The sequence below is a fragment of the Odocoileus virginianus genome, chromosome 9 (genome assembly GCF_023699985.2).
Source record: "Odocoileus virginianus isolate 20LAN1187 ecotype Illinois chromosome 9, Ovbor_1.2, whole genome shotgun sequence".
In the NCBI taxonomy this organism is placed as follows: domain Eukaryota; kingdom Metazoa; phylum Chordata; class Mammalia; order Artiodactyla; family Cervidae; genus Odocoileus; species Odocoileus virginianus.
This window is the reverse complement of record NC_069682.1, coordinates 75,627,739-75,654,339: the sequence shown is the minus strand read 5'-3', so window position 1 is coordinate 75,654,339 and position 26,601 is coordinate 75,627,739. Positions and strand designations below refer to the sequence as shown.

Sequence of the window (26,601 nt, the reverse complement as noted above, 5' to 3'; positions counted from 1 at the left end):
ATTTCACATCTTGCTTCCCCAAAATGAGAGTCAAGATGAGGATTAAAAATAATAGTAGTTCTCACAGAGTTATTTTCCCTGGGATTTGGACCATTTCTTAGTGAGATGCTCCATGGGGAGTGTATCATTACGTGACTGAATAAGGAAATTACATTAAAGAGAGTGAGGGTTGTGTGGGTTCTTCCCCAGGCTGGTCCCTGGCTCCTGAAGCTGTGGTACTTGGTTTGTAGCTGGAGCCTCCCAGAGGCTGAGGCAAGCTCTTGTCAGGTCTGCACACGTATGCCACACTTCACAGACTTTTCTCTGAGCTGCGGGATGGATTCCTGGGCTTGGGGAGCACCTGAAAACCATCAAGCAAGATGGAGGGGAAGCCAAGATGCAGGAGAAACTTGATGAGTGCTGGGCAGTCCTAGGTTCAAATCCTACACTCACTGTGCGTTCTTAGACAAATCACAGACGCCCCTGAGCTCTTGGCAGAATCAGGCTGATGTGAATACCCACACCCGGCTCATGGAAAGAGGCCAGGACGTCTCAGCTGTCATTCTGTGACTGTCATTAAGTAGTAGGTCAGCGCTTCCTTGGACTCCACAGGCGGCTCAGTGGTGAAGCATCTGCTTGCCAAGTAGGAGACACAGATTCAACCCCCGGGTCGGGAAGATCCCCCGGAGAAGGAAATGGCAGCCCACTCCAGTGTTCTTGCCTGGAGAATCCCATGGACAGAGGAGCCTGGCGGGCTACAGTCCCTGGGGTCGTAAAGAGCCAGACACAACTTAGGGACCAAGCAACAGCGTTTCCTTGGGGCACCTGCCTGGGTGTTCAGTAGCTCAACCTGGGAATACGCTGTAAGTTCTCTACGCTCTGGGCAAGGCTGAAGAACGTGATAGGGTCCTCAAGATGTTGCCTAGAACTAACTCTTCTTGTGAACCCACTATGCACCAGGCTTTATGGAAAAGAAATTCATACTTTTACTTGATTCTCATGACTTTCCTCTAGAGGAGAATTCTGTCCACGTTTCAAAGGCACAGAAGTGGGGCACATCTTAGGGACGGTGGGGGAGTTGGGGCTTGAGTGCAGGCCTGCAGGTGCGGGCCCACGCTGGCCTGTACCACCATCCCCTCCTCCGCTCCCCCGGGACCGGCCGTTCAGTGTCTGCCCCAGAGCCGTCTGCATGGGCAGCCGCCCAGGCACACTCTTGTCCCAGTCGGTCACCGGCTGACTCCCTGGGATTAGCACAGTGTCTGGCATGGAGTGATGGCTTTCTTGATGAGCGGTGCTGAGTGAGGGAGGCTCAGAGACGGTGGAGCTGTGAGAGATTCATGCGGACTCTCTGTGCTTCCATTCCTTCCCCTGGAAAGTGGTTGAATCAGCCCCTGCCTCAGACGACTGTTTGGGAGAATCAAGTGAAAGAGTACGTGTGGTTGCATGCTGCAGGCCTGGCGCATTTAATCAGCATGGCTGTTGGTTCGTCTCTACACTGCTTTGCTAATAGGGGCTGGTGCACAGTAAAAGCCCAGCCAGTATTTGATGACAGATGAAACAGAGGAAGGGAGGGAGGAAAACGGAAGAGTAAGGAAAGAAGAATATTGTTTACTGGATGAAGGCAAGGTTGGTGCCTGTAATAGCCTTGAGTTGCTGTTGTTTAGTTGCCAAGTAGTGTGCAACTATTTCTCGGCCCCACGGACTGCAGCCCGCCAGGCTTCTCTGTCCATGCGATTTCCCAGCAAGAACGCTGGAGTGGGCTGCCATTTCCTTCTCCACGGGATCTTCCCGACCCGGGATGGAACCCATGCCTCCTGCGTTTGCAAGCAGGTTCTTGACGGCTGAGCCAGCAGGGCAGCCCAGCCGTGGGTTAGCCCAGCTCATCGTCCCAGGCTGCCGCAGAACCCCTGCCCTTAGGGTCGCCGGGTCTAGCGAATAGAAACGCAGAAGGCCCAGGTACATCTGAACCTCAGATAAGCAATGAGCACTTTTTAGTATAAATATGGCCCATGCGATATTGGGGACATGCTTATTCTAAAAACGTATTTGTCATTTACCTGAAATGCTAGTTTAGCTGGACACCCTGTATTTTATCTGAGAACCTCACATGCTGTTCATCCTGAACATGGGTTTTATCAAATCATCCACACCAGAGGCGGCAGCTTACTGGACCAGAATTCATTCCCTCTATCAATTTCCAGGCCAGGTATGACGCTCAACTCACACACTCTTGTGCGCTGCGGCAACGGCTATAATTCCCAGTCCTTACGCATCTTAGACTCATTGATTTGCTCTTTGTTTGATTTGTTTTTCAAGAGCATGTGGCTTTCAAAGGTATATACAAATATCTACTGAAATTGTCTCAGATTACTTATGTCCTAAATTAGGGATGCACATTAAACATAGTCTAATTAATTTCTCATGAAAAGTTGCATTTAATATTTGGCAGAGAATTTGATAAAATTTAAGACTTATCTTTTTTTTTTTTTAAGACCTATCTAAGACAAGAAAGAAAATTCAGGTCAAAATTCACATCTTGCATAGAACATAGATACTGTAAAACTCTCAAAATTTCCATAAAACCATGACCATCCCTCCCAAAATGACATGTCATTTTTGTGCAATTCATGTGATCAGGCATCCTAACTGAAATTAGTGTTCCAGATAGCAGTGATCTCATTCTGTGATCATTTAGTATCATATAAGCACCATTCTGAGCAGTGGGCAAGGTTTTGCATGCATATTGTCAAAGAGGGCTGTAAGGTGGGGGGGGTTCGTTTGCAGCTGACCAGAGCCCCAGAAAGCTGCCTCTGTGCAGGTGTGGGGGCTGTGGGGCAGGCGGGGGCATCCTTAGCATCGACGTGAACACTGAGCACCCACACCGTTTTTTATGTGCACGCGGCACATACATTCTGAATGATTCCTGAGCACACAGACCTGTTTTTCTGCAATCCTCGGTCAGAATCACAGCACACTAGTGTTTATCTAAGGGAGCTTTGTTTTCATATAATGATAATTCTGTAATATGACGCTTTGAAGGTCCAAATCAGAAATATTTATTCTGTACAGACGCAGAAGGATGAGACAAGAGCTAACCTATCTATGTATTTAATAGACTCTTAAGTACCTTTGAGTTGGCCACGGCTGAGCAACTAGAGAGCATCAGGTCCCTTTGTATAGGTTTTTCCCAATTACTTTTTTTCTTGGCTTCCCTAGAACAGGTATGTGCGTTTCAGATTTTGACTGAGGCTTTCTGTTTCTCCTTATTCTATATCTACATATTGTAATGTTTTGATTATGATATTAATTTTAAAAAATGATTACAGACCTAACATGGAAAAGGTGGAAAATAGGTCTTTATTGTAGCACAAATAAGCATACCTATTTGTCATTTTCATCATGGTTTGGACCTACCGCTCTGAGACTGGAAACAGTTTTCTATGTGTGTTCTGTATGTATCCACCTTTTTTTTCTTTTTTGAAGGACCAGGAAAGCATAATAGCAAGTTACATACAATTGAAAACATTGTATAGCAAATAAACAGGTGTCATGGAACCCCAAGCTCACATGTAGATTCAATAGATGTGTTTCAGCTTTTCTTTCAGTATAGTGCGAGCTGAACAAACCGTGCTTAGAAAGCAAGAGAGGAATCTGCCAGTAACACACTTTAATTATCATGATAAAAGCATGCAAGCAAAACCAAAGTCATCATCTGGGCCCAGGTAGCCATCTGCGTGATGGGACGGGCTCTCCCGCCATCAGAGGCTCTTAGATCATCTCACTGAGGGGAGAGTTTCAGATTTCAACCCCTAGTTTCATTCTGACCGTCCTCACATCCGGTAAGCCCTCCTGTATGATGTGACGTGAGCCCACACCCGCAGCGTAGTCACACCCGTCCCTGCCCGCAGCTCCGCTCCTGCTCGTCGCTCGGCGGCTTGCCCTGAAACCTCCTGTTTAACAACAGTGCTCTGACGGCAGGGGCGGGGAGGGCCTGCACAGCTGACCCTGGGCAGCATGTGTTTGAACCTAATGAGGCCACCTGTACGTGGAGTCTTTCCAAAAGTAGCGATAAATACCACAGTACTCCACAGTCTGGGTTGGCAGAATCCACAGGCGTGGAACCTCGGATACAGGAGAAGCAGGAATACGGAGGAACCGTCACGGGGAGGTGACGAGAAGTCACACATGGATTTTCTGCTGTGCAGAGGGTTGGTGCCCCCCACCCTGCGTTAGTCAAGGGTCAGCTGCATGCTATTATTAGCTGTTCCTATCTTATCGCATATGTAACTACAAAGACTAGTCTGTAACCTAGCACGACACAACCTGGGTTGGCAAGGGGCAGAGTTTTAGTCAGGTGGGGTCTATTTTGGGTTGTGGCCCAGAGTGCAGGACAACTGATGCATGTGTGGGGGTTTCTAGCCCACGGGGGCGGTATCATGCTGGAGGGGAGAGACAAGGAAGGAGAGGAAACACAAAGGGCGGCGGAAATAATTTCCGCCTTGCTTATGCCCAGTATTTGAAAGTGGCTGGTGTGACTAGTCTGCCAAGGTATTTGACCTTGGAATCTGTCTGCTTTCCTGAAGGTGACAGAGATCGGCTGGGCCCTGCTGACTCTGCCAGGCATGGAACTTCAACAACATGTGATGCAAATTGTCTCGAAGCTGTGGGACCCCACATGCATAGGCAATGAGTGTGCCATTTGTTTCTTTATATAAAATAAAGTTTCAAGCCATGCATTGCATCTACCTTTGCTAAAGGTGGACTCTGATATTAGCTTTAACTTAAGAGCAACCAAAAGACCTGGGAAGGAAATAAGCTTCCTCTCTTTTCATCTGAGTGTCCTGCAGAGAAGAGTATTTTCCTACCATCTGACTACAGGGCACCTGCCCTTTCACAGGAAACCGAATGCACAGGAAATGAACAAATTGGGGTGGGGTGGGCAGTGGAAGGTAGCAATTGCTGCAAATAAGCTGCCAAAAGCATTAATTATAACTAATAATGATAAAGCCAGCTTTAAACTATTCACGAGTTGGTTAAGAAATCTCTGGCAAGTGGCTGCCTCCAGGAACTCTACAATCTTTATTCCCTTGCTCACTATTTCTTTTTTAAAATTTTCATCACTTTATAAGTCATTAGCATGACTACGGGAAGGGGAAGTAGGGAAACGGGATAGTAAGAGAAGTCGGTCCTTGTTAATTACAAGGAGGCAGAGCCTTAACTGGACCTTGAGACTGGGGCCCTGGGGCCCTAAGGAGATCACGAATCCAGAAGCAGTAACCTCTCAGCTCCGACTCTCTAAATCCGTTTCGCTCTCCTCCCCAACGCTAAACTGCAGACACTGAGAGCATGGTTAGGACTTATTTCTGTTCTGGTCTATTCCAGTAGGCTAAGTCCTCTCGCGGTAGGGAGAGGTCAGCTGCCTCTAAACGGAACCATCTCCCTTCTAGAAGCGCCTCACAAAGTCAGCGGCACAACCAGCTGGGAGCAAACGCGTACCTGCAGAGCTATTCTTCATCCACGTCTGTTACAAACTGTGAGTGGTGTTCTGGTGACTTGCTGTGAGTTTTGCTTAGGTGGAGTTTTACCGCGTGTTTGCTCACAAATGTCCGACAGCACAACTTACACTTGAATTTAGAGTCCGTGTCCTCTTCGCCAGCTATGGTTTCCGGGGACCGCTGGGCCGACGACACCCGGGAGATCTCCTGCTCTGGTTTGCCTTGCTGCTCCACGGCCAGGCGGGTCATGTCCTTCATTTGGAAACCCAGGTGGGACTCTAAGTGCCCGATGTAGGTGGACGGGGTTCTGAACTGAGAGGCACAGTCACTGCAGTAAAAGATAGGGTGCCCTTTGTCCATGTTTTTCAGAAACTTGGTCCCGCCCGTCTTCCTAAGCTGGTACTTGACGTTGGCTAGCCAGTGGCTGATGGTGGTCATGGAGAGCCCCGTGAACTTCGAGATCTGCATCCGCTCTTGTGGACCCAGGTCGGACAGCAGGTATTTGCCCTCGGAGGTCTGGAAGAGGCTGGAGGCAAACTGGGCCTGCAGGATCAGGAGATGCTGGGGGTTCCAGTTGGACTGCCGGCCTTTCCTCTTATGCAAGGTGGAGACCTCACTGGACACGTCCTCGAAGCGCCTGACATCCATCTCCAGCTTCACGGGAGGGACCTTGGGGGAGGCGGCGGGCTTCGGGGTGGTGGCCTTGGGGAGGACCTTGACCATGTCGGCGATGTCGGACAGGGCGTGCTTCTGGGGTGGGGACGTGCAGGACTGTGCTTGCGAGGACTCGGCCCTCTTGCTCTTGGACTTGGTCAGGTCAATGGGCTGGTCGTTGTTCTCGAACAGGTAGCGTCTGGACACGCTGGCCGGCCTCGTGGAGGGGGGACTCAGGACCGGCTTGTCCAAGACGCCGAGGCTCGGCTTCTGAAACATGGACATTGTGCTTGAGCTTGGGCTGGAGCAGGAGGGCGCGCGCAAGGGTTCCGTGGCTTTGCCCAGGTGATTGTTCAGGACGGACTGCAGGGCGCTGAGCGGATTGATGCCTGGCAGGGCCGCCACGGGGTTGGCGAGGGCGCAGCCGTTGCTGAGTGGAGACGCCGGCTCCAAAGCCTGGGCTTTCTCTTTCTCACCGCTCTCTCTCACCAGCCTGTCCTCCTCCTTCGGGGGACGCGGCTCAGCCTTTCTGGGCTCCGCAGGGGGTTCGCTTTTGGAGAAAGCATGCCCCTCGCTGTGGCTGAAAGAGGACGCCTCTTCACGGGGACTTTCTTTCCCACACTCCCTCACCGCGTCCTCTTTCTCCTCCGGCTCCTTCTTCACTTGCGTGTAGGGGGCCAGGTGTGTGGGCACGGACACCAGCGGCATCACTTTCCACTTGGGTGCGATTGGCCTCAGCTTATTGCTGAGGTTGGGTCGGATCTGCAGGACCTGGGAGCCCATAGGCAAGGAGGGCTTGGTGCCCTCCGACAGCTGGTAGGCTGCGTGGATGCTGGGGTACGCGCTCCAGCTGGGAGCCCCATTCTGGGCTTTGTTGATGGCGGTGGTGACGGTATTTTCCAAAGACTTCAAAATGTCCCCTCCGCCCTTCGAGCCATCTTCCAAGTCCTCCTCCCTCAGATACTGGTATTTCATCGTAGGGTCTAATGGCTTTTGGAGAGGGTCTTCATAGTCGTCGCTTTTCGTGACTTTCTCATCCTTGTTGATCTCCTCCGGCTTTTCCTTTTTGCTCTCTTTCTTCAGCTCCGTCGAGGAGGCTGCACTGTCAGAGGCGGAGTTACTTGATGGCTTGGGTGCCAGGGCATCACTGTTTGGGGCATCTGACAACGACTGCATCTTCTCCACGGCCAGTGGGTCCAGCACCAGCTGCTTGCCTTTCTTGGAGGCGGAGCTGGTGACCTTGAGAAAGTGACCGGTGACCATCATGTGGGTGGTGAGCTGCTGCAGAGTGTCGTGGGAGCTGCCACACTCCATGCACTTCAGGATCTGGGACTTGCAGGCCTCGAACTGCCAGGTGTAGCTGGCGCCGTTTTGGTAGCCGTAGCGGTTGTTGCAGGACAGTTGGAGGTTGGCATTCTTCTGGGGCGGAAACGAATCTGCAAAGGACCCAGTGGTTGAATCTGGGGAGCATGGGCGATTGACGTCGAAGACGCGTTTCTTGGCGGGAGTGACCATTTTTGATGAAAGGGTTGGGACTGGCTCCTTCAAAGGCACTTTTTGGTAATGTTTTGTTTTGATCATGTGGACACTCAAATCTTGGAGGGAATCGAAGGAATCACCGCAAAACATGCATTTCAGGACCTTTTGAGCATCCTCCTTGTCCATATCCTGGAAAGCCCTTTTCCGGGGCTTGGAGTAGCTCGTGGGTCTGAGCTTGTCCTTTTTGCGGTTGTCGTCTTGGTAGTGGCCGGTCTCGTTCATGTGGACGGTCAGCTCGACCAGGGTGTCGTAGGCGGCGCTGCACTGCCGGCAGCGGAACCTGCTGGCCCCGGTGAAAACGGTCCCACACATTTTGCTGCTCTGCCGGTACAGCTGGACGGAGCTGAAGAGGCTGGGCTTCGACAGGGGCCGCGCGGGCAGGTTCTGCTGCAGGCTTTTGGACAGAGCGTCCTGGTGCCAGTCGAAATCCGTCTTGTTGCCGCCGTTTCGGGTGTCACAACTCCGCCTCTCGCTGTTGGACAGTTTGAAGCCGAGACCCAGGCCCGACCAGTAGGAATCGGACAGGATGTTGGCGTAGACGGCGGTCATCTTGTCCATGCAGCTGTGGGCTTCGTTTGCAAGCTTGGGGTGCACGCTGGCTTTCTTGTCCGAGGCGTCTCGCCCACACACGCTCTTGATGTCTGACACCTGATCGCTGGCATCGCTCAGCAGGGACTCATTCTCGGCGTCCTGGTTGGACAGGTGGCTCCCTGGAGAGTTCTGGTAGCTGAAGCAGCCCTTTGGCTCCGTGCCCGTTTCCAGCTCCTCGTCGGTCCCTGCGTCATTGCTGCCCTGAGGTTGAGCTCCCGAACCACTGTCTTCCTCTTCCTCATCTTCCTCTTTGATTTCCTCCTCTTCCTTCAGCTGTTCTTCCTGGGCATAGCCTGTGAGAGGACAGGAAAAGACATGAAATAACAATAGCAGGTGACAGATTCCACCCCCATTTCCCCGCTCAGACCAAGTGCCTCCCACATGGAATGAACAATTGAATTGACGCTTTCATGAACAATGAGCAGTGAATAAAGGAAAAAGCCAAACGATGTCTCTTGTGCCATCTAATGCCTTCTTAAAGGAAAACTGGCAGGAGTCTTCTTTTGAACTGTGGTGTTGGAGGAGACTCTTGAGGGTCCCTTGGACTGCAAGGAGAGCCAACCAGTCCATCCTAAAGAGAATCAACCCTGAATATTCATTGGAAGGGCTGATGCTGAAGCTGAAGCTCCAATACTTCGGCCATCAATGTGAACAGCTGACTCATTTGAAAAGACCCCGATGCTGGGAAAGATTGAAGAAAGAAGGAGAAGAGGGTGACAGAGGATGAAATGGTTGGATGGCATCACCAACTCAATGGACATGAGTTTGAGTAAACTCTGGGAGATGGTGAAGGACAGAGAAGCCTGGTGTGCTGCAGTCCATGGGGTCGCAAAGACTTAGCCACTGAACAGCAACAATCATTCTTTATAAATGCTTAGAATCCCAAGTTAATCATTTTAATGTTTAAGGGCTGTCATTCTAATACTCCTGTGATGGGACAGTCTCTAAATTCTCGCGCATGCCTTTCAGGAAGGCTGGACTGAAATTCAAATCCTATCAAAGACATATCTCTACAAGAAGGACATTGGCTTATAAGTTAAACTGAGACAACCCTTGGCATCTTCATGGTAAGGTTTACTGTGACACTTGACCCTGTTGGCATACAGTCATCTTAATAAATCATTTTTGAGTGCTCAGAAGTAATTTGGATGCACAACCATTATATTTTTGAGAGCCAGTGTCTCTTTGGGTACAACGGCTTTGTTGGTAGAGAGTCGCACGGCAGGAAGAGATTATGGAGCATCAAATAAAGTCTTCCACTGATAGCTCAAAAATTATGTAAGCTCAGCAAATATAATGATTTTGAAATACTAGCAAATGGTGTTAGAATGGGAGATTTGGGAACTATTCTGTTATTCTCAAACAGGTTTATGAAGACCTTTTCAGACAAGGCTGAAAGCGCCCTCTCGATCCTGTGCCTGTAATTTCAAATGCACTGTGATTTGTGGGCCCCCGTCACGAGATGCCAATTATACATTTGATTTGTGGATGCAAAATGCTATTGGGGATGCATGCTTCCCTTTCTCAGAAAGGATTTAGGACCAGTAATTGCATAGGGAAAATGAAGGCATGAGAGAGCTTGTGCAAAGGGAATTGATAGGCAAATATCCATCCGTGAGATGAGGAATGTGACTATTTATGCCCATGTCCTCATTTTCTTCACCTGGCCTTTTCAGAGCCACGTGGATAAAATGCAGCCGGAGCGGTACCAAAGTGAGGGACGTTTGGGCTCAGATTTGCGTGGGCTGCACGATATCAGTGAGGCTCTATCCCCCCACTCACTGTGGCTGGGTGCTTGGGGGAATTCCCCAGTGCGACGGGTCTGCTTTCATTCAGCAGTGATAATACTTGAAAAAGGGGTGCTCAAGCGTGGGAGGTCTCTCCTGTGAGGCAGGGAGAGAGGAGAGACGGAGTATTATTAGAAGCACAGTGCCTGCAGTCAGGACTCCAAGGGTTCCAAAGACTGAACAGGAAGAATTTCTTTTTCAGATTTTTATTTATTTTCCAAAATTAGTTTTTTTAAAAAAATTCAACTGTAGTTGATTTACAATATTGTGTTAGTTTCTGGAGTACATTATATACGTTACACCCATATATATACATATATATATATATATACATACATACACATCTTTTTAGATTATTTTCTGTCATAGGCTATTACAAGATATTAAATATAATTCCCTATGCTGTACATTAGGTCCTTGTTGGTCACCTGTTTTATATGCACGAGTGTGTGCATGTTAATTCTGTGCCTCTAATTTATCCTTCCTCGATTTCTGTTTGGTAACCATAAGTGTGTTTTCTATGGCTGTGAGTCTGTTTCTGTTTGTAAATAAGTTTGTTTGTTTGTTTTTTAGATTCCAGCTATAAATGATATATCATTTGCCGTCTGTTCTCTCTGTCTGATTCACTTCACTTGGTGTGATAAACCCTGGGCCCATCCGTGTTGCTGCAAATGGCCGTATTTCATTCTTTTTTATGGGTTACTAGTATTTCACGGTGTGTGTATTCCATGTATGTATATGGACCACACTGAAGATGCAGAATATTGGTTGAGTAAATATTCTCTGCAAATGCATGCTTTCATTTTTATCAATATCCATATGAAGTAGGAACTACTACTATTTTCATTTCACAGATGGAGAAACTGAGGCTCTGAAGTTAAGAAAATTTTCTAAGGCCACAAAGTTGGCATTGCAAGATCATGCCTGAACCCAGCCTGTGTGATGAGAGAATCCGTGGTCCTCACCGCCAGGCTGCACTCTCTTTCTATTACCAATCTAATGAACAAGAAAACTTTGCAGAGAGCCAGAGGTTAAAGGTTAAGCAGTGAGATTTCCTTGAGATGTCTCTGAATAGAGAACCACCTCCGAGGGAGAACTGTGGGAATAATGGAGACGAGAGCCCGTGATTTTAAGGGTTTATCATGAAACGAAAGGAAATGTAAGAACTCAGCCTCACCACTGGGTTTGTGGCTGTGTTCACTTGTCTTCGTTGCTATTGGTCTTGTGCTTTTCTTGCCCAGCAAGTGGATTTTTCATTCAACTGGTATTGCTGGTCTCTAGTTCCATAAATTGATTTGAAGGAAAAAAACCTTCTCAATCTGGACAAATAAGGGGTCCCTACCTGCAAGAAAAGCCTGTGCTATGCGTGTGTGCTGAGTCACTGCAGTCGTGTCCGACTCTGTGACCCCATGGGCTGCAGCCCGCCAGGCTCCTCTGTCCATGGGATTCTCCAGGCAAGAACACTGGCGCAGGGTTGCTGTGCCCTTCTGCAGGGAAGAAGGGATCTTCCCGACCCAGGGATTGAACCCCAGTCTCTTGTGCCTCCTGCATTGGCAAATGGGTTCTTTACTGCTCGTAAAGCCCCAAGAACACTCTAGCTTAGAACTGAATGAGATAGCTCCACCCCATTCTCACTGCCTTTTTTTTTTTTTTCTGGACTGGCTTGTATGTTTGTAAAAACAGTCATACCATTAAGCTGAAGGAGAAGGTCTGTTCACAAAATCAATAGATGACTTGTTACAGAGCCAAGCAAAATACTCAAAGAATCAGGCCAATATTGCCCGTAATGCAGAGTCACTTCTGAAAATTAAAAACGCTTTACTACTCATTCTTTGGGAGGATTGGCCAGGACTGTTCCGGGTTAAGACATACAGTCGCTTCACCTGTGCGTGAAACGACCGCCAAAACAAAGCATCGACACCCACACACGCGAGGGGCAGGAGGGCTGCTGCTCATTACTGTTGGTCAACGACTGCCGGGCTTTATTTGCCTCACGATCATCAGTGCCCAGCCCAGGGCCTGACACTTGGTGAGTGTTAGTCGCTCAGTTGTGTCCGACTCTTCGCCACCCCGTAGACTGTAGCTTGCCAGGCTATGTGGAATTCTCCAGGCAAGAATACTGAAGGAGGTTGCCATTCCCTTCTCCAGGGGATTTTCCTGACCCAGGGATTGAACCAGGGTCTCCTGCATTGCAGGTGAATTCCTTACCATCTGAACCACCAGATAAGCCTGACAGTTAGTGGGAAGTTGGGAAATAATTCATATTATGCTGTGTGTGTGCTGAAAAAATACATGGAATCAGGAACAGGCATTTGCGCGCGCACACACACACACACACACACCCCCCACAGACAATCTGCCTGGCCAATATAGCCACTTTCACACAAGGAGAAAAGGAGTGTGTGTGTTTTTTTTTTTTTTTTTAGGAGTGTTCTTTTTTAATGCTGACATTTGGAAGCTGAGCTTTCCAGCCCAGCTCAACTTCACAGACTACTATGTCCTAAATGGATTCCCCAGAAGAAAAGTCGAAGACAGCAAATGCCTCCCCCACAATACAGATAAAATTTTCTGCTTAATTAGGCATTGACATGTTTACTATAACCTTTACAGAAGAGTAACTCGTGCTGAGAGACCCTTTTTGTCTGTTTTCTTCTGCAGAACAGACTCAATCTCATGCACCCGATAAAGTAACACATTGAAAAGCCTCATAAAAAAAAATGCCAAAGCATCTATCAGAGCAAGTGTGTTTGAACAATGGCTAGGGGTTCCACGGAGTTTTACAAAACACATTTTAATATTATACATTGAAGACTGTTCACTTAAGTGGCTTTGTTTGCCATCGGCAGCTGAGAGGAGGAGGGGAGACAGGCACAGTGTGGGTGATTGGGGTGCATAATGAGTGTCTGTCTCTTTCTGTATTGATGAGATTTGTTTAATAAGATTGCATCATGTGTAAATCTTGGTAAAGTGGATTAGTTGACTTTATTCCTGGCAAGTTTATTCCTGTGAATACTTATTTAGCTAAGATGATGATCACAATGATGCTGAGGCCCGAAGAGAAGGGAGCGTCCTCTGCAGGGCCTCCTTGTGGATTCTGGGCTGAAGGTCAAACGTTCTGGTGGCAAACATCCCCTTTCCAACCCAAATGTCTAACTTCATCCCTTCCCACCGCCTGACCGTGGCCACTCGAAGCCTCCACATTGCCAGGACAGCTAATTCATGTGCACAGTCAGTTCTGTGTCTAGAAATTCTCTGGTCAAGAGAACGCTCTTCCACCTGCTCGGTCACCGCTCTGACTGCTCTGCCATTCCTGTCCTTTCCAGTGACTAAATGGGTTTCCTGCTCCCACTTCTTCCAGTCTGCTTTCCAGAGAACTGCTAGAATGGGCTTCCCAGGTGGCGCTAGTGTAAATGCCGGGGGCTTCCCTGGGGGCTCAGACGGTAAAGAGTCCGCCTGCAATGCAGGAGACCTGGGTTCTTTCCCTGGGCTCGGAAGATCCCCTGGAGAAGGGGAAGGCTACCTACTCTAGTATTCTTGCCTGGAGAATCCCATGGACAGAGGAGCCTGGCGGACTACAGAGAGTCGCAGAGTCAGACACGATGGAAGCGACTTAGCACACCAAAGCATGAGACTCAAGAGACACAGTTTTGATCCCTGGGTCAGGAAGATTCCTCCGGAAAAGGAAATGGCTCCCCACTCCAGTATTCTTGCCTGGGAAATCCCATAGATGGAGGAGCCTTGTGGGTGACAGTCCATGGGGTTGCAAAGGAGTTGGACACGCCCTATCTCTCTCTCTCTCTCTCTCTCTCACACACACACACACACACACACACAACTTCTAGAATATTCCTCATTAAAGGTATTAGTAAGCAACTGGCTGTTTTAACTCCTGCAAGTCTTTCTGTTGCATTGCACACATGTAAATAGATGATAGTAAAATTCAAACCCTTCGCCTGGAGTCTGAGCGCTTGCAGGATTTGTGGCTACCTTTTTGCTTTATCGCCCAGGACTCTTGCCTCACCCTCTCTGCCCGCTTGACAACAGTCCACTTGCTGCTTCTTGCATCTGCCAATCTCTCCTCGACTGTGACTCTTTGCAGTTGCAGGTTTCTCTGCTTAGAAAGCTCTTCCTCTATGGAGGTGGTTGCTTCTCATGCTTTAGAATTCAGCTCAAATGCTCCCTTCTGGGAGAGGTCCTCCCTGACCAGTCTCCCCTTCTCTGTGTAATTCTAGAGCATACCAACCTATTTACTGAAAGCACCATGGCACCGACCACACTCTGAAATCATCTCGTGGGCTTGTTTATTGATTGATTGTGTTTTCTCACTAAATGTAAAGATAGAATGTCTGTCTCCTTGAAGACAGAGACCTTGCTTCTCCCCGCACTCAGATCATATCCTGGCACCGAAAGATGTCCACAAGTTATCTAAGTGAATGAACAAATAGATCATACAATGAAAGGGGATTAGTCCGGTCACAATCTTTGTCTCTACTCCTCAGCAATGCAGTCGGCGCCTGTGATGAGTAAATCTCCCCACCCCACCCCCCGATCTAGATCAGATGTGAATTACAACCATTCTGATCAACTTTCCTCAATGATAAAACCAGAGAGACCCCACAAATCCTCTTTTCAGAGCATCCCAGTCACCTACATTCTCGTTTCCAGAAATCCCTGACCTGTGGATTTCAACTTTTCAAGTATGAAGACTGCAAACACGCATCAAGACTGCAGAACACTGGAAAATACATTTATCGACAGCAGATTTTGGTTCAAAAAAAAGTCACACAACTTTGAAAGTATGGGTAGTTTTTGTCATAAATAAAACTCATTATCTGTTCTATGATGTATATTACACAAATATGAGGATGGTCTTCTCCCAAATTCTTGATTGAAAAAGGGGAGAGATGTCATTAGAAAAATATGCTCTACAAGCTGCAAACTTTTTATTCTATCAATAGATGGGTAAAATTTGGAAACTAATCCTTAAATTTTAGACATTTCCTTTTAAATCAAACATTAGAAAAACAAAAGGGAAATAATTAAAAAAAATACCACCTCAGTTGTTCCCAAAACCTGTAGTCAGAGTGGTTTAAATAAAATCATGCAAAATAATTCATGGGTGGCAGGATGTGAGACACCAGACTTTTGCTAGGCATCCATTTTTGCAGTTGCCTTGAAAATCCACAATATAGTGTTTACAGGAAAAGCATCGACAGTTTTTAAAGTGGCGGAAGAGGTGGGAGGGTTATAACCTGAGAGGATTATAAAACTCAAGAAGGTTGATTTTTACAAACGAAACCAGGATTCAAGCAAGACCTCATTTAAAAACATACCCTGTGGTGACAGGATCATTTTCGCCAATCCACCCCATTAAATGACAGTTTAAAATCACAAGAAGATTCCGCCGTGTGCAGGGCAGACATAAATGAGGGGATCGCAAGAACTTCTGGCTGTGGACCCAGCCGGTGCCCAGGATGATGACATGGAGGGAGGCGTCCCTGTCACGAGCCTCTAGTGTTTGGTGACTGTGGTCTAGAAATCTGTTAACATGTATATTATTATTGGCACTAATTGGCACTCGCGTTGGCAGGCTGGGTGGAGATGGAGCAGTTACTCTTCAGGGAGGCTGAGCTCCCTGCAGCGGGGACTTGGCCCGGAGTGAGGGCCGTGCTGGGCGGCTCGGCCTGCTCTGTGTCCCGGAGGCGGTCGGCTCAGGGCTACGGGATCCTCGACACCATTTCTGAACAGAGACCTGACTTCACAGAGAACCCAGATATCACAAGGCTCAGCCTCCCTCCCACCCAGAGGAAACTGAGCACAGGCATATTTCTAAACAGAGACATTTTCAATTCAATTTTCATATAGATTTTCATTCCTGCCATACTGCACAGGACTTGCTAACATAAGCATGACTTGTGTGCACAGGTTGAGACAGAAGGGCTGGTTCTTTCCTCCGTCTGATCGTCAGGACCGAACACATAGAGCTCCTCGTTTAAAGGGATGTTGAGGGTGGAGTGGTTTGATGACAGGAGGCTTCTCCTGGGCCCAGCAGTTCTTTATAGAGACGGATGGAGAACTTTCTGAAGGTCATCAAAACAAAAACATCTCTCTTATTATTTCCTGCAGATGTTCAGCTAATTGGAATCTTTTATATGCACAGTGGATAAGTACCAGGTGGGGTCTCTATGAGGAAACAGTCCGCGCACTTACTGGACTCCTGTCACAGGCACTTTCTGGGGCCATCGTCACAGCTCTTTGGACTGTAAAGCTGTTTCCAAATCATGCTCTGTGACTGTCTCCACTTCTTGGTCATTAGCAAAAAAGGACTAAGCTCTTTTAAATCAGAGAAAGTGGATACTCTGTCATCCTTTTGTGGTTCATCTGTTTACTCATTTTATCAAGAAATATTTATTTCGCTGCTAACACATGTAACATACTTTAGTAACACTGCATGGGGACTTCCATCACATTGGTTCTCCAGTGGCCCCAGAGAGTAGAAAGCTGAGTTACGGAGAGAAGTTGGGCGTGGGTTTGGGGAGGAAAAGGTCATGAGAAGGTCAAGCATTACTGGAGGGCGGTAGGGAACTTAAATGGGCAGAGTAGACCAGATGGGAGAACAGTCCTGAGTTGCAAAGGTCAGCAGTGCTGGCACTCAGTTGGATCGGCATGGAGACTTTGCGAGGTCCATGCAAAGACCTCTGGAAGGTCCATGCCACACTGAAAGAGTACAGCTGCTACTCAAGGAACGGCCACGGGGTCCAGGGTTGTCTGGAACTTTGTTTGGCCAAACCATGTGGAAGAAACCAAATATGTGTGGGCCCCATCCATCTGCAAGCTCTAAACCAAAGGAATCAGGGGAAGCAAAGAGTTCGAAGATGTAGCATGCTCTTCCGGTACTTTCTTATACCATCTCTTTGACCTTGATTCTCTGTCAATTCCAAATAGAAGTAACCATCCTAAGCCTGCCTACCACAGCATTCTGTTAGGACAAGGGAGGAAATGGAAGAGAAAATGTATCATAAACCTCGGCTACTCAAAGGATGGTGCTGGGGTGAGCTGCAGCATCACTTGGGAACTTGCTAGAAATGCAGACTCTCAGACCTATCGAATAAGAATCATTTAACAAGATCCCTGGGGGATCCATAGGCTCAAGAAAGTTTGAGAAGTCTTACTGTAAATTGTGAAACTGTTGATTAGGAGCCAGATAATTGGCAAGCTCTGTCTCTTTGCCTATGTTCCTATGTGTATGGGGGGGGTACCAGTTTCAGAAAGAGAATACAGCTTTGAAAGTTCCAACCCCTTATTCTTTCTAGGGACCAAAAGAGGAAATATCTGTGGCTTAGACAACTGCTTTGAGTAATATAGGGAAAAACTCAGCAAGAAAAAAAAATAAAATTCACTGATTCAAAGACTAATCAGTTAATGAGGAGATAGAATGGCCCACTGGTTGTGGGATGAGGCTGGGCTCAGTTCAAATCTGCCAGCTACTGTTTAAATGTGGCCACAGGAAAGTTACTGAAACTTTCAGAGGCTCAGCTTCCTCATCCATAAAATAAGAACAATAATAGTATTTACAGGGCTTCCCGGTGGCTCAGTGGTAAAGAATCCACCTGCCAGTGCAGTAGATGCCAAGAGATGAGGGTTTGGCCCCTGGGTTGGGAAGATCCCCTGGAGGAGGAAATGTATTCTTGCCTGGGAAATCCCATGGACAGAGGAGCCTGGCGGGCTACAGTCCACAGGGTCATAAATTCTTGACAGCACATACAGAGTGTTTACCTCCGAGGCTAGTTAGGAATATCAAATACGGCAAAGTATGCAACACAGCAAGGCTGTAGGAATACCTTCTCACTCCCAGGCCTGTCGTAGGCACTTTATAAACACTGTGCATCCTAATCACCAATCCAAACCCACAAGCAGCTGAATTCAGCTGACTTTGGCATTCTTTGTTGTTGTTTTTGTTGGTGTTCAGTCACTAAGTCGAGTCTGACTCTTGTGACCCCATGGACAGCAGTATGCCAGGCTTCCCTGTCCTTCACTGTCTCCCAGAGTTTGCTCAAATTAGTGTCCACTGGTGATGCCATCCAACCGTCTCATCCTTTGCTGCCCTCTTCTCTTTTTGCCTTCAATCTTTCCCAGCATCAGGGTCTTTTCCAATGAGTCAGCTCTTTGCATCAGCTGCCCCTAAATCCTGTTCCAAACCAACAGCTTTTAGATGATATCTGCATTAGATATGAACCGGTCTTACATGTTTCATACATAAGAAAAGAGCTTACTCCAGTTTGGGTTTGTGACTTAATATTAAATCATTCATATAAGGAGCCAGTGGTATGTATGCTGGGAACTTCCATAGAACTGATGTGCAAACATCAAATGGCAAGTTATTAGGTCATTACCCGTAATGATAATGTCTGCAATCTTCAAGAAATAAAGCAACCCACCATTTGCGCAAAAAGGTCTTTGTTGGAGGCCTTGGGCTTTGCAATGAGAGAGATGACTAATGCTCAAAGCAGAAGGTCTCCTAAAAAAATACTTTATATCCAGCTACCTAGAATTTCAGTTTGGCATGTGTTATTATTGGGAAATGTTCTGGTGACAATTTTAAAAAGCAGAGTGAGAAAATATTCATGGAGAAGGGTGAGAAGGGGGCCATTTCGTAAGATTTCTGATAGTTCCAGCTTAGAAATCATTATCCTTATATTATCCCCACACCAAGAGAACATAAATCAGGAGCAGGGGATAGAGTAAAGGGAAATGAAATAGAGACAAAGAAACTACACAATAGGAATGAGACTTTCCTTTCAAATTGAGAGTTTTAGGCTTTGACTTTTCAAGTGATATCGAGTATTTTCAGCCCAATGTACATACTGATTATACATTTTCCCCCACAGAGGGCTTTATAAATGGGTATCCCTGGTGGCTCAGTGGTAAAGAATCTGCCTGCCATGCAGGAGACTTGCAGGAGATGTGGGTCTGATCCCCGGGTCAGGAAGATCCTCTGGAGTAGGAAATGGAAACCCACTCCAGGATTCTTGCCTGGGAAATCCTGTGGGCCCAGGAGCCTGGTGGGCTGCAATCCACGGGGTTGCAAAGAGTCGGACCCGACTGAGGGGCTCAGTGACAGCAACAGCACATTCATAGTTTTTCCAAGACTGGAGAGTTTGGAGGGGTTTTGTGGCTTTATTGCCAAGAAAAGGGACAGTAAATCACTGTCCACAACGACCTTCAGGAAGTGTGTGAAGCCGACGCGCCATCTGTATGTTTTCAGATGTGCATTCCCATTTTACTTGAAATAACACCGTTAGCGCAGCCTTCCCACGGAGCACGAAGGTGATCCTGTTTCCCTCTTGCCTGGCTTCAAGTCAAACATCTTTTCTTTTTTTTGGCAAATGCTGTTCCTTTCTCTGAAATATTTCATGCAGATAATGGATAATGACCACTTCTCATTGCCTTTTCTCGAAAACGTCTAACTGCATTAGCCAAGAACGGACAAATTTTAACCTGCTTCTTTTGCTAAGTTCGTGGCTGTGACCACTTCCCGTTAAGAAAGAGAGAAGAAGGCTTGCTGTCCCTTCAGAGAAGCTAAATTGGCAATGTCAGAGAGTGATCTGGCCTTTGCTTCTCTGGTGAAAAGTCTTTGCTATCTCTAGAATCACAGGAGTCCAAGGTGGAAAAACCCTTCATGTCTATGAGCAGTGATTAAGTCAAGGAGTTCCTAGCCCTGGTATTCTTCAATTCTGTGATTAATGACTCAGATACGGGACCTTCCAACTGTTCCCTTTCCTGTTGGATTCTCTGCCACTATGATCACTGTGACCAGCCTGGCCAGGAGGACCACAGTGTTTTGAATTTCCTCCCATTTCTCTCATTCCTGGGTGTGGAGCAGGGTTTCCACACTGCTTCACCTTGCCTCAAACCCCTCCATTTGACTTTTCTTCATTTGACATGAGGCAGATCAAGAACACATTCCCCGTAAAAATATAGACATTCTCTTATCTCATCATTGCACTTCAAGGTGAATAAGTTTATTAGCTGGTCTCTATAGAAGAAACTTCAGCTGAAGCTCCAGTACTTTGGCCACCTGATGAGAAGAGCCGACTCACTGGAAAAGACCCTGATGCTGGGAAAGATTGAGGGCAGGAGAGAAGGGGGCGGCAGAGGGTGAGATGGTTGGATGGCATCCCCGACTCTATGGACACGAATCTGAGCAAACTTCAGGAGTTAGTGAAGGACAGGGAAGCCTGGCGGGCTGTAGTCCACGGGATTGCAAAGAGCTGGACACAGCTGAGCGACTGACTGAACAACGGCAAAAATAGAAGAACCTGTGGCCCTAAGAGCCCCTGGGTCACCATCACACTTTAACCCAAGGGCTCTCAACCGGGGGGACATCTGTGCCTTTAGACAAGGTCTGGAGACATCTTTGGTTATTACAGCTGGTGGTTAGAGGGCGGGGAGGCCAGGGATGCTGCTAAGCCACCTGGCCCCCTCCCCACAGGCCAGCCCCTCCCAGCAAAGAAATACTCAGTCCCAGGTGTCAACAGTCGCGAAGTGCCGTAAGGTCAGGGTTGGCACTGAAGCAAGGGGCTCTTTGGAGAACACCCGGGACGGTGAACACTGGGGAGAGCGGGGCAAGAAGGCGCATACAGTACCCTCCCAGCTGTCAGAGCGCAGGGCCGAAGGGCACAGACGTCTGGGGCAAGCCCGCCCGGGGTCAAGTCCTGCCTCGGTGACAGCGTACACTGTCGTCTGCAGCAGACCCTCAGACTCTGCGGGTCTCCTTTCTCTCCTGTAAATCGGAGAAAATAACAGGGCCAGCCTTAAAGCCGATCGTGAGAGCCGAGATGACCGACAGGCGCTCAGAACGCCTGGCAACGGAAGCACTGGGCGTGCGGGCTCTCTCACTAGCATTTCAAGAGCAAAGGCGTCATCGTGGAGAGCCACGTTTCGAAGCTGGGTTTCTCAGGGCTTTTAGTATCTACTCTTTCAAGTGGTGACTGCAGAAAAAACACAGAACAACAATCCATCAGACTCCTAGCACTATTCTCAATCCATCCCTTCTGGGTTCACTTAAATCCCCTTATCAGATTGAGCATTTTTATAGTACAAGAGACAAACAAACAAAAAAGTTAATGATGAAAAGGATTAGCATTTCTAAATAACTCCGGTAACTCTGTCAAATAAATCCTGACCTATTTCGGTTCTTAATTAACTAGGTTAGCTTTTACAGGAGGCAACTTATATAAAACAGCGAGTCTGATCTGAGGCCAAACCCCTGCTGGACAGTTGGATGAAGCAGTTCTTGGAAATGGCCCAAATGCTAGGAGATACAGAGATAGTTGATCTTTTTGAATCAACAGTTCGAATAATCTAATGGAAAATTCTCCAAGGTTTTCTGACCCTTTAAAAGATTATTTATTTATATTAATTGGAGGATAATGACAATACTCTGATGGCCTCTGCCATACATCAGCGTGAATCAGCCAGAGGAAGACCCGCGGCCCCTCCCTCCCGAGCCCCCTCCCCCTCCCCCACCCCAGCCCCCTCCCTCCCCACCCCGCCCCTCCCCTGCTGTCCGAGCACCAGCTCTGGGTTCCCGTCACCCGCTGGCTGTCTATTCCGCACACGACAATGTGTACGTCTCAACGCCGTTCTCTCATACCACCCCACCCTCTCCCTCTCCCACTGTGTCCAGAAGCCCGTTCTTCATGTCCGTGTGTCCTTGGCTGCCCTTCACGTAGGACCGTTAGTGCTGTCTTTCTAGATTCCATACGTATGCGTCAATAGACGATATTTGACCCTTTGATTGAAGGTTAGGGCTGCTTTGTCAAGGCTTGGCATCTTTCCTCTCTCTCCACCCTTACAAAGGAGATGGGCAAATGGAAAAGGTTCAAGGTCACTATGTCAGCACTCTTCCTGCCTGGACAACGGAACCACGCTGGTCATTGTACCAGGAGAGGAGGAGGACGGAGGACAAAGAGTCTGGGATCTAATGTTCTGCAAAGGGGAGTATAGACACACGGCTCGTGATACATCCACTGTCTTGTCCTTGACACTCTGTCTGGCCTTTTTTTTTTTTTTTTCTGTTTTATATATTTTCCTCTGCTTTTAAAGTCTTCTAATGCTTGTTTTCTGCAGTGTCCAAATCGCTTCTATAAAATCAGAATTCTCTTAAAAATAATAACATATGCATATTTTTTTCTTAACAACAACAAAAAGGCAGTATTCAGCTAATTGGTTAGTTAATTTGTTTTTCAGTGTAAAGGATCATTCTTCTTTTCCCGAAGAAGAACAAACAAACAGAAAGAATCAGAGCTTTGTGACCTGGAGGAGGATGAATTATTAGCAAGGAATCTTCGTATATGCAGCCTCTACGACCTCTGACTGACTATTCAGAGACGATAAAGGGAGTTAGCCATGGTCTCTGGAGTTTCAGAGTTCACTGGCTCCCTGTCCAGGCCTTGCGGATTTTCTGTTACTTGTGTGTGTGCGCTCAGTTGCTGAGCTGCATCCGACTCTTCGTGACCCTGAGGACTGTAGCCTGCCAGGCTCCTCTGCCCTGGAATTTTCCAGGCAAGAATACTGGAGCAGGGTGCCATTTCCTTCTCCAGGGATTGAACCTACCTCTCTTGTGTCTCCTGCATTGGCAGGTGGGTTCTTTACCACTAGTGCCACTTGGGAAGCCAGTGTTACTTATAAACGGTTAAAAATGAAGTTTTCTTGGGCATTGCTGGAAAGATCATCAGTGTTCCAGGATATATCACCATAGACAGCAGTTGTCTCCTAACCTATCAAGTATGGATGGAATTGGCATCACCAGGACTGTGAGGGGCCCTGATTTGCCTAAGCCAATCATGTCCAAGTATTGGATTATTTAGGTAATTCAGGCCTAAAGTAAGCCAGTAGGCAATAGGCAGTCTCAGAACCTTGCTTATATAGAAGAGCTGTGTGCCTAGTCATTCAGTCGTGTCTGACTCTTTGACCCCATGGACTGTAGCCCGCCAGGCTCCTCTGTCCATGGGGATTCTCCAGGCAAGAACACTGGAGTGGGTTGCCATGCCCTCCTCATACAGAGCAGCAGAGACAACATTTTCCTGAGGAAGGGCCCAGCCCCCAAGTACGCACTGAATTATAGACACATGCAGGCACCTACCACTTCTCACCAGTGGTACCTGACTTCTTCTCAATGACTCAGCCGGGGTGATTTTGCACCCTGGGGATGTTGGCAGGGCTGCTGCAGAACATCAGAGTGCACAGAAAAGCCTCCACAACAAAGAATGATCTGGCCTAAATGGCAATAGTGCCAAGAATTGGAAGACATAGCATGAGAAATCTTTCTCCCCAATTTGAACATGAAGCTCCTAAATGCAGGAGCTTATTTGCCTTGTTCATTGCTGCAGGCTTAGTGCCAAGAACACTTCTTGAGGTAACTATTGTCAAAAGTTCTTGTCAACAGTGACTTCCCTGTGGTCCAGTGGTTTAAGAATCCACCTGGGCTTCCCTGGGGGCTCAGCTGGTAAAGAATCTGCCTGCAGTGCAGGAGACCCATGTTCTATCCCTGGGTGGGGAAGATCCCCTGGAGAAGGGAATGACAACCCTCTCCAGTATCCTTGCCTGGAGAATTCCGTGAACAGAGGAGCTGGGCAGGTTACAGTCCATGGGATCACGAACAGCTGGACACATCCGTGCGACTAACTTTCACTTTCACTTTTGCCAATGCAGGGGACATGGGTTCGATCACTGGTCCTGGAAGATGTGCCTCGCAGCAACAAAACTCGAGTGCCACAACTCCCGATCTGTGCTCTAGAGCCCATGCTCTTCAACAAAAGAAGCCACTGCAATAAAGAGTAGCCCCTGCTTTCCGCAACCGGAGAAAGTCTGCATGCAACAGCAAAAATCCAGTGCAGCCAAGAAAATCAATGATCAATCAATCAATTAATTAATTTAAAAAGTTCTTTAGGCTTTTGTCAGAGTGTCATGCCTTTCCCACCGGTGGGCTGCCTTGTCCTTTAATCGCCCCCTCTGCTTTTGCAATTTAGGGGAGTTATTTGCTGAAATCATCTCCCCCTTCACGTTAGAGTAGTAGCATGGCTGATTTTATTTTTTAAGGCGTGTGATCAGTTTGGAACTCATGTAAGAATAACATCATCAGGTCCAGGAGGAATCAATCTGCTGTCTCCCAGGCACACTGGGGAGAAGCCAGCAGGACACAGAGTCTAGTCTTTGGGAGATTAATTAACTGAGACTCCAGCACATGTGGACTGCTTTCCAACAAGAATAATCCAGATAGCATGTGCATATGTGTTTAAATATCTGACATTTTATCTAAAGAGCAGAGAGGTAAGACAAAAACATGCGAACTTTTTTCTTTCCCTTTTTGGCATTTCATGTTTGTTTGTTTGTTTTTGTTTAGTATGAGCAGATGACCCCAGCTACGCCGACCAGAATCCATGGAATATGAATTCTGACCCCACGACGCAAGAGTGGAAAATGGTTGGAGTGGATCCCGCTTGACAATGGCATCAAGCAGAGATCGCCCTTTGACCATGTCCCCATGATCTTCAGAAGCCCACTGGCTCCTCCCCTTTCAGTGAGATGCTCCATACGTCTTCCAGCAAATTCCTTATTTTGACTTGAGTTAGCCAGAGAGAATATTTGTGGCTTGCAAATCAAGCCCTTACTGCCTAATGGATGGTGCGCAGCACATACCTTGAATCAAAGGATGCTGCTGCTGCTGTCGCTTCAGTCGTGTCCAACCCTGGGTGACCCCAAAGATGGCAGCCCACCAGGCTCCTCTGTCCCTGGGATTCTCCAGGCAAGAATACTGGAGTGGGTTGCCATTTCCTTCTCCAATGCATGCATGCATGCTAAGTCGCTTCAGTCGTGTCCTACTCCGTGTGACCCCATGGACAGCAGCCCACCAGGCTCCTGCGTCCACGGGAGTCTCTAGGCAGGAACACTGGAGTGGGGTGCCATTTCCTTCTCCAGAATCAAAGGACGAATTTGAGTTAACTCTAACAGAATGGGTTCTTTGCATGTAGAATAAAAGAAGTTCAGACTGTTGGTGGCATTGCCTGGCATTCAGTAGAGGGTAGTTTCAATGTTCACAGACTTGGGCAGTCCACAAAGAGATAAAAATGACAGCATCCTATTTCTAGAAACTGAGAATTTCCCTCCAAAACCAGAGGCCCCTCCACCCAGATGTACATTTTTCCACAGAGCCTGGCTCTTTGTATGGGTCTGCTTTGAAAGTGCTTTTTAGAAACATATCGTCCCCCAGTGACTGGAATGTACCCGTCTAGGGTACGTTTCCAGCGCTCACAGTCTATTGTATCAATAATCTGCATATTTAAGAGTCCCTACATACTCATTGAGACGATAGATGGGGCTGGTACAGTCTACTGGGTCAAAAATCTGCTTTAAATAGTCTATATACACAGTCGGTTGAGTAAATAACAGCATTTTCAAAAAGCCCCTAAATATATAATAACGTGATAAATCGCATCAGCTCCTGAAAATGCAGGCTTGCTACTGCTGATCAGGAAAATGATGTGCGATTTAACAAGCCACTTACAAATGATCTCATCTTTTCCAGCTGTGGAGAATTGTCTTTGCCTTGCTTGGCTATTTTTTTCATATGTAGAGAAAAGGAACCCAGACACACACACACACACACACACACACACACACATACACATAGAGGCCTGTATCCATCCTCAACATCGTCTTCACAGATACACTGGGTCTGGACCAGTGGTCCAGAGGTAGGCAGTCAGGGAGCGAAGGCCAGAGTGCAAGGTTCTTCCTCCTTTTGGGTTTGGAGGGTTCTCCCAGCCCTCAGCTGTGGCTGATTCAGAGTAAAGCTGGGCTCCAAAGGTACAAAAACAGTCGTGCGTAAATCACACAGAAGCATTGATTTTGAGACCTCTGCCTGACCTCATTGTGTTGGGAAGATGACTTTTCCTATACCACTTCATTAGAAACCTGTTTGCTTATAAAATGTTTCTGTGTGTACTGTATTCTAATGAAAGCGAAGGTCTCTCAGTCGTGTCCTACTCTTTACGACCCCGTGGACTATGCCGTCCATGGACTTCTCCAGGCCAGAATACTGGAGTGGGTAGCTGTTCCCTCCTCCAGGGGATCTTCCCAACCCAGGGATTGAACCCAGGTCTCCCGTGTTGCTTTACTGGCTGAGCTACCAGGGAAGCCCGTTACGTATTCTAATAGCTACCAGTTAGTAGGTGCTTTACATGTGTGGTTTTATCTTAACCTCATGCTCCACTGATGCGGGTGATATTATTAGTTCCATTTTCAAAGACAGAGGAAACTTAGGCTTCAAGAAATGAAACGACTTTCTTGAGGTCACATATCAGATGTTGGTAGACTCCGACTTCGGACTGAGCACGTGACTCTCCAGAGCCTTCGCCCTCTTGTGGCTGTTGGTTGCAGCTCAAACGTACATCCATGCCTGTTTTCAACTGTGTCCTGCTTTTTTCTGGTGTGTACGGCCCAGGTGTGTGTCTCTGCTATAATGATATACATTCCTTGACGAATCTTGCATT

General features: G+C 47.6%; 1 protein-coding gene across 3 annotated transcripts in view; it reads right to left on the bottom strand.

Moving 5' to 3' along the window:
• Positions 1-26,601, bottom strand: part of TSHZ2 (teashirt zinc finger homeobox 2) — a 482,779-nt gene that overhangs the window by 190,421 nt on the left and 265,757 nt on the right. The window contains exon 2 of one of the 3 annotated variants that reach the window (XM_070472767.1): positions 5,476-8,551. In XM_070472767.1, coding sequence (XP_070328868.1) covers positions 5,484-8,551 — 3,068 coding nt within the window. In that variant the 3' untranslated portion in view covers positions 5,476-5,483. Of the gene's footprint in view, positions 1-3,317; positions 8,552-26,601 lie in introns of those variants that run through there. The other 2 variants (XM_070472768.1, XM_020900894.2) reach the window with 2 other exon arrangements.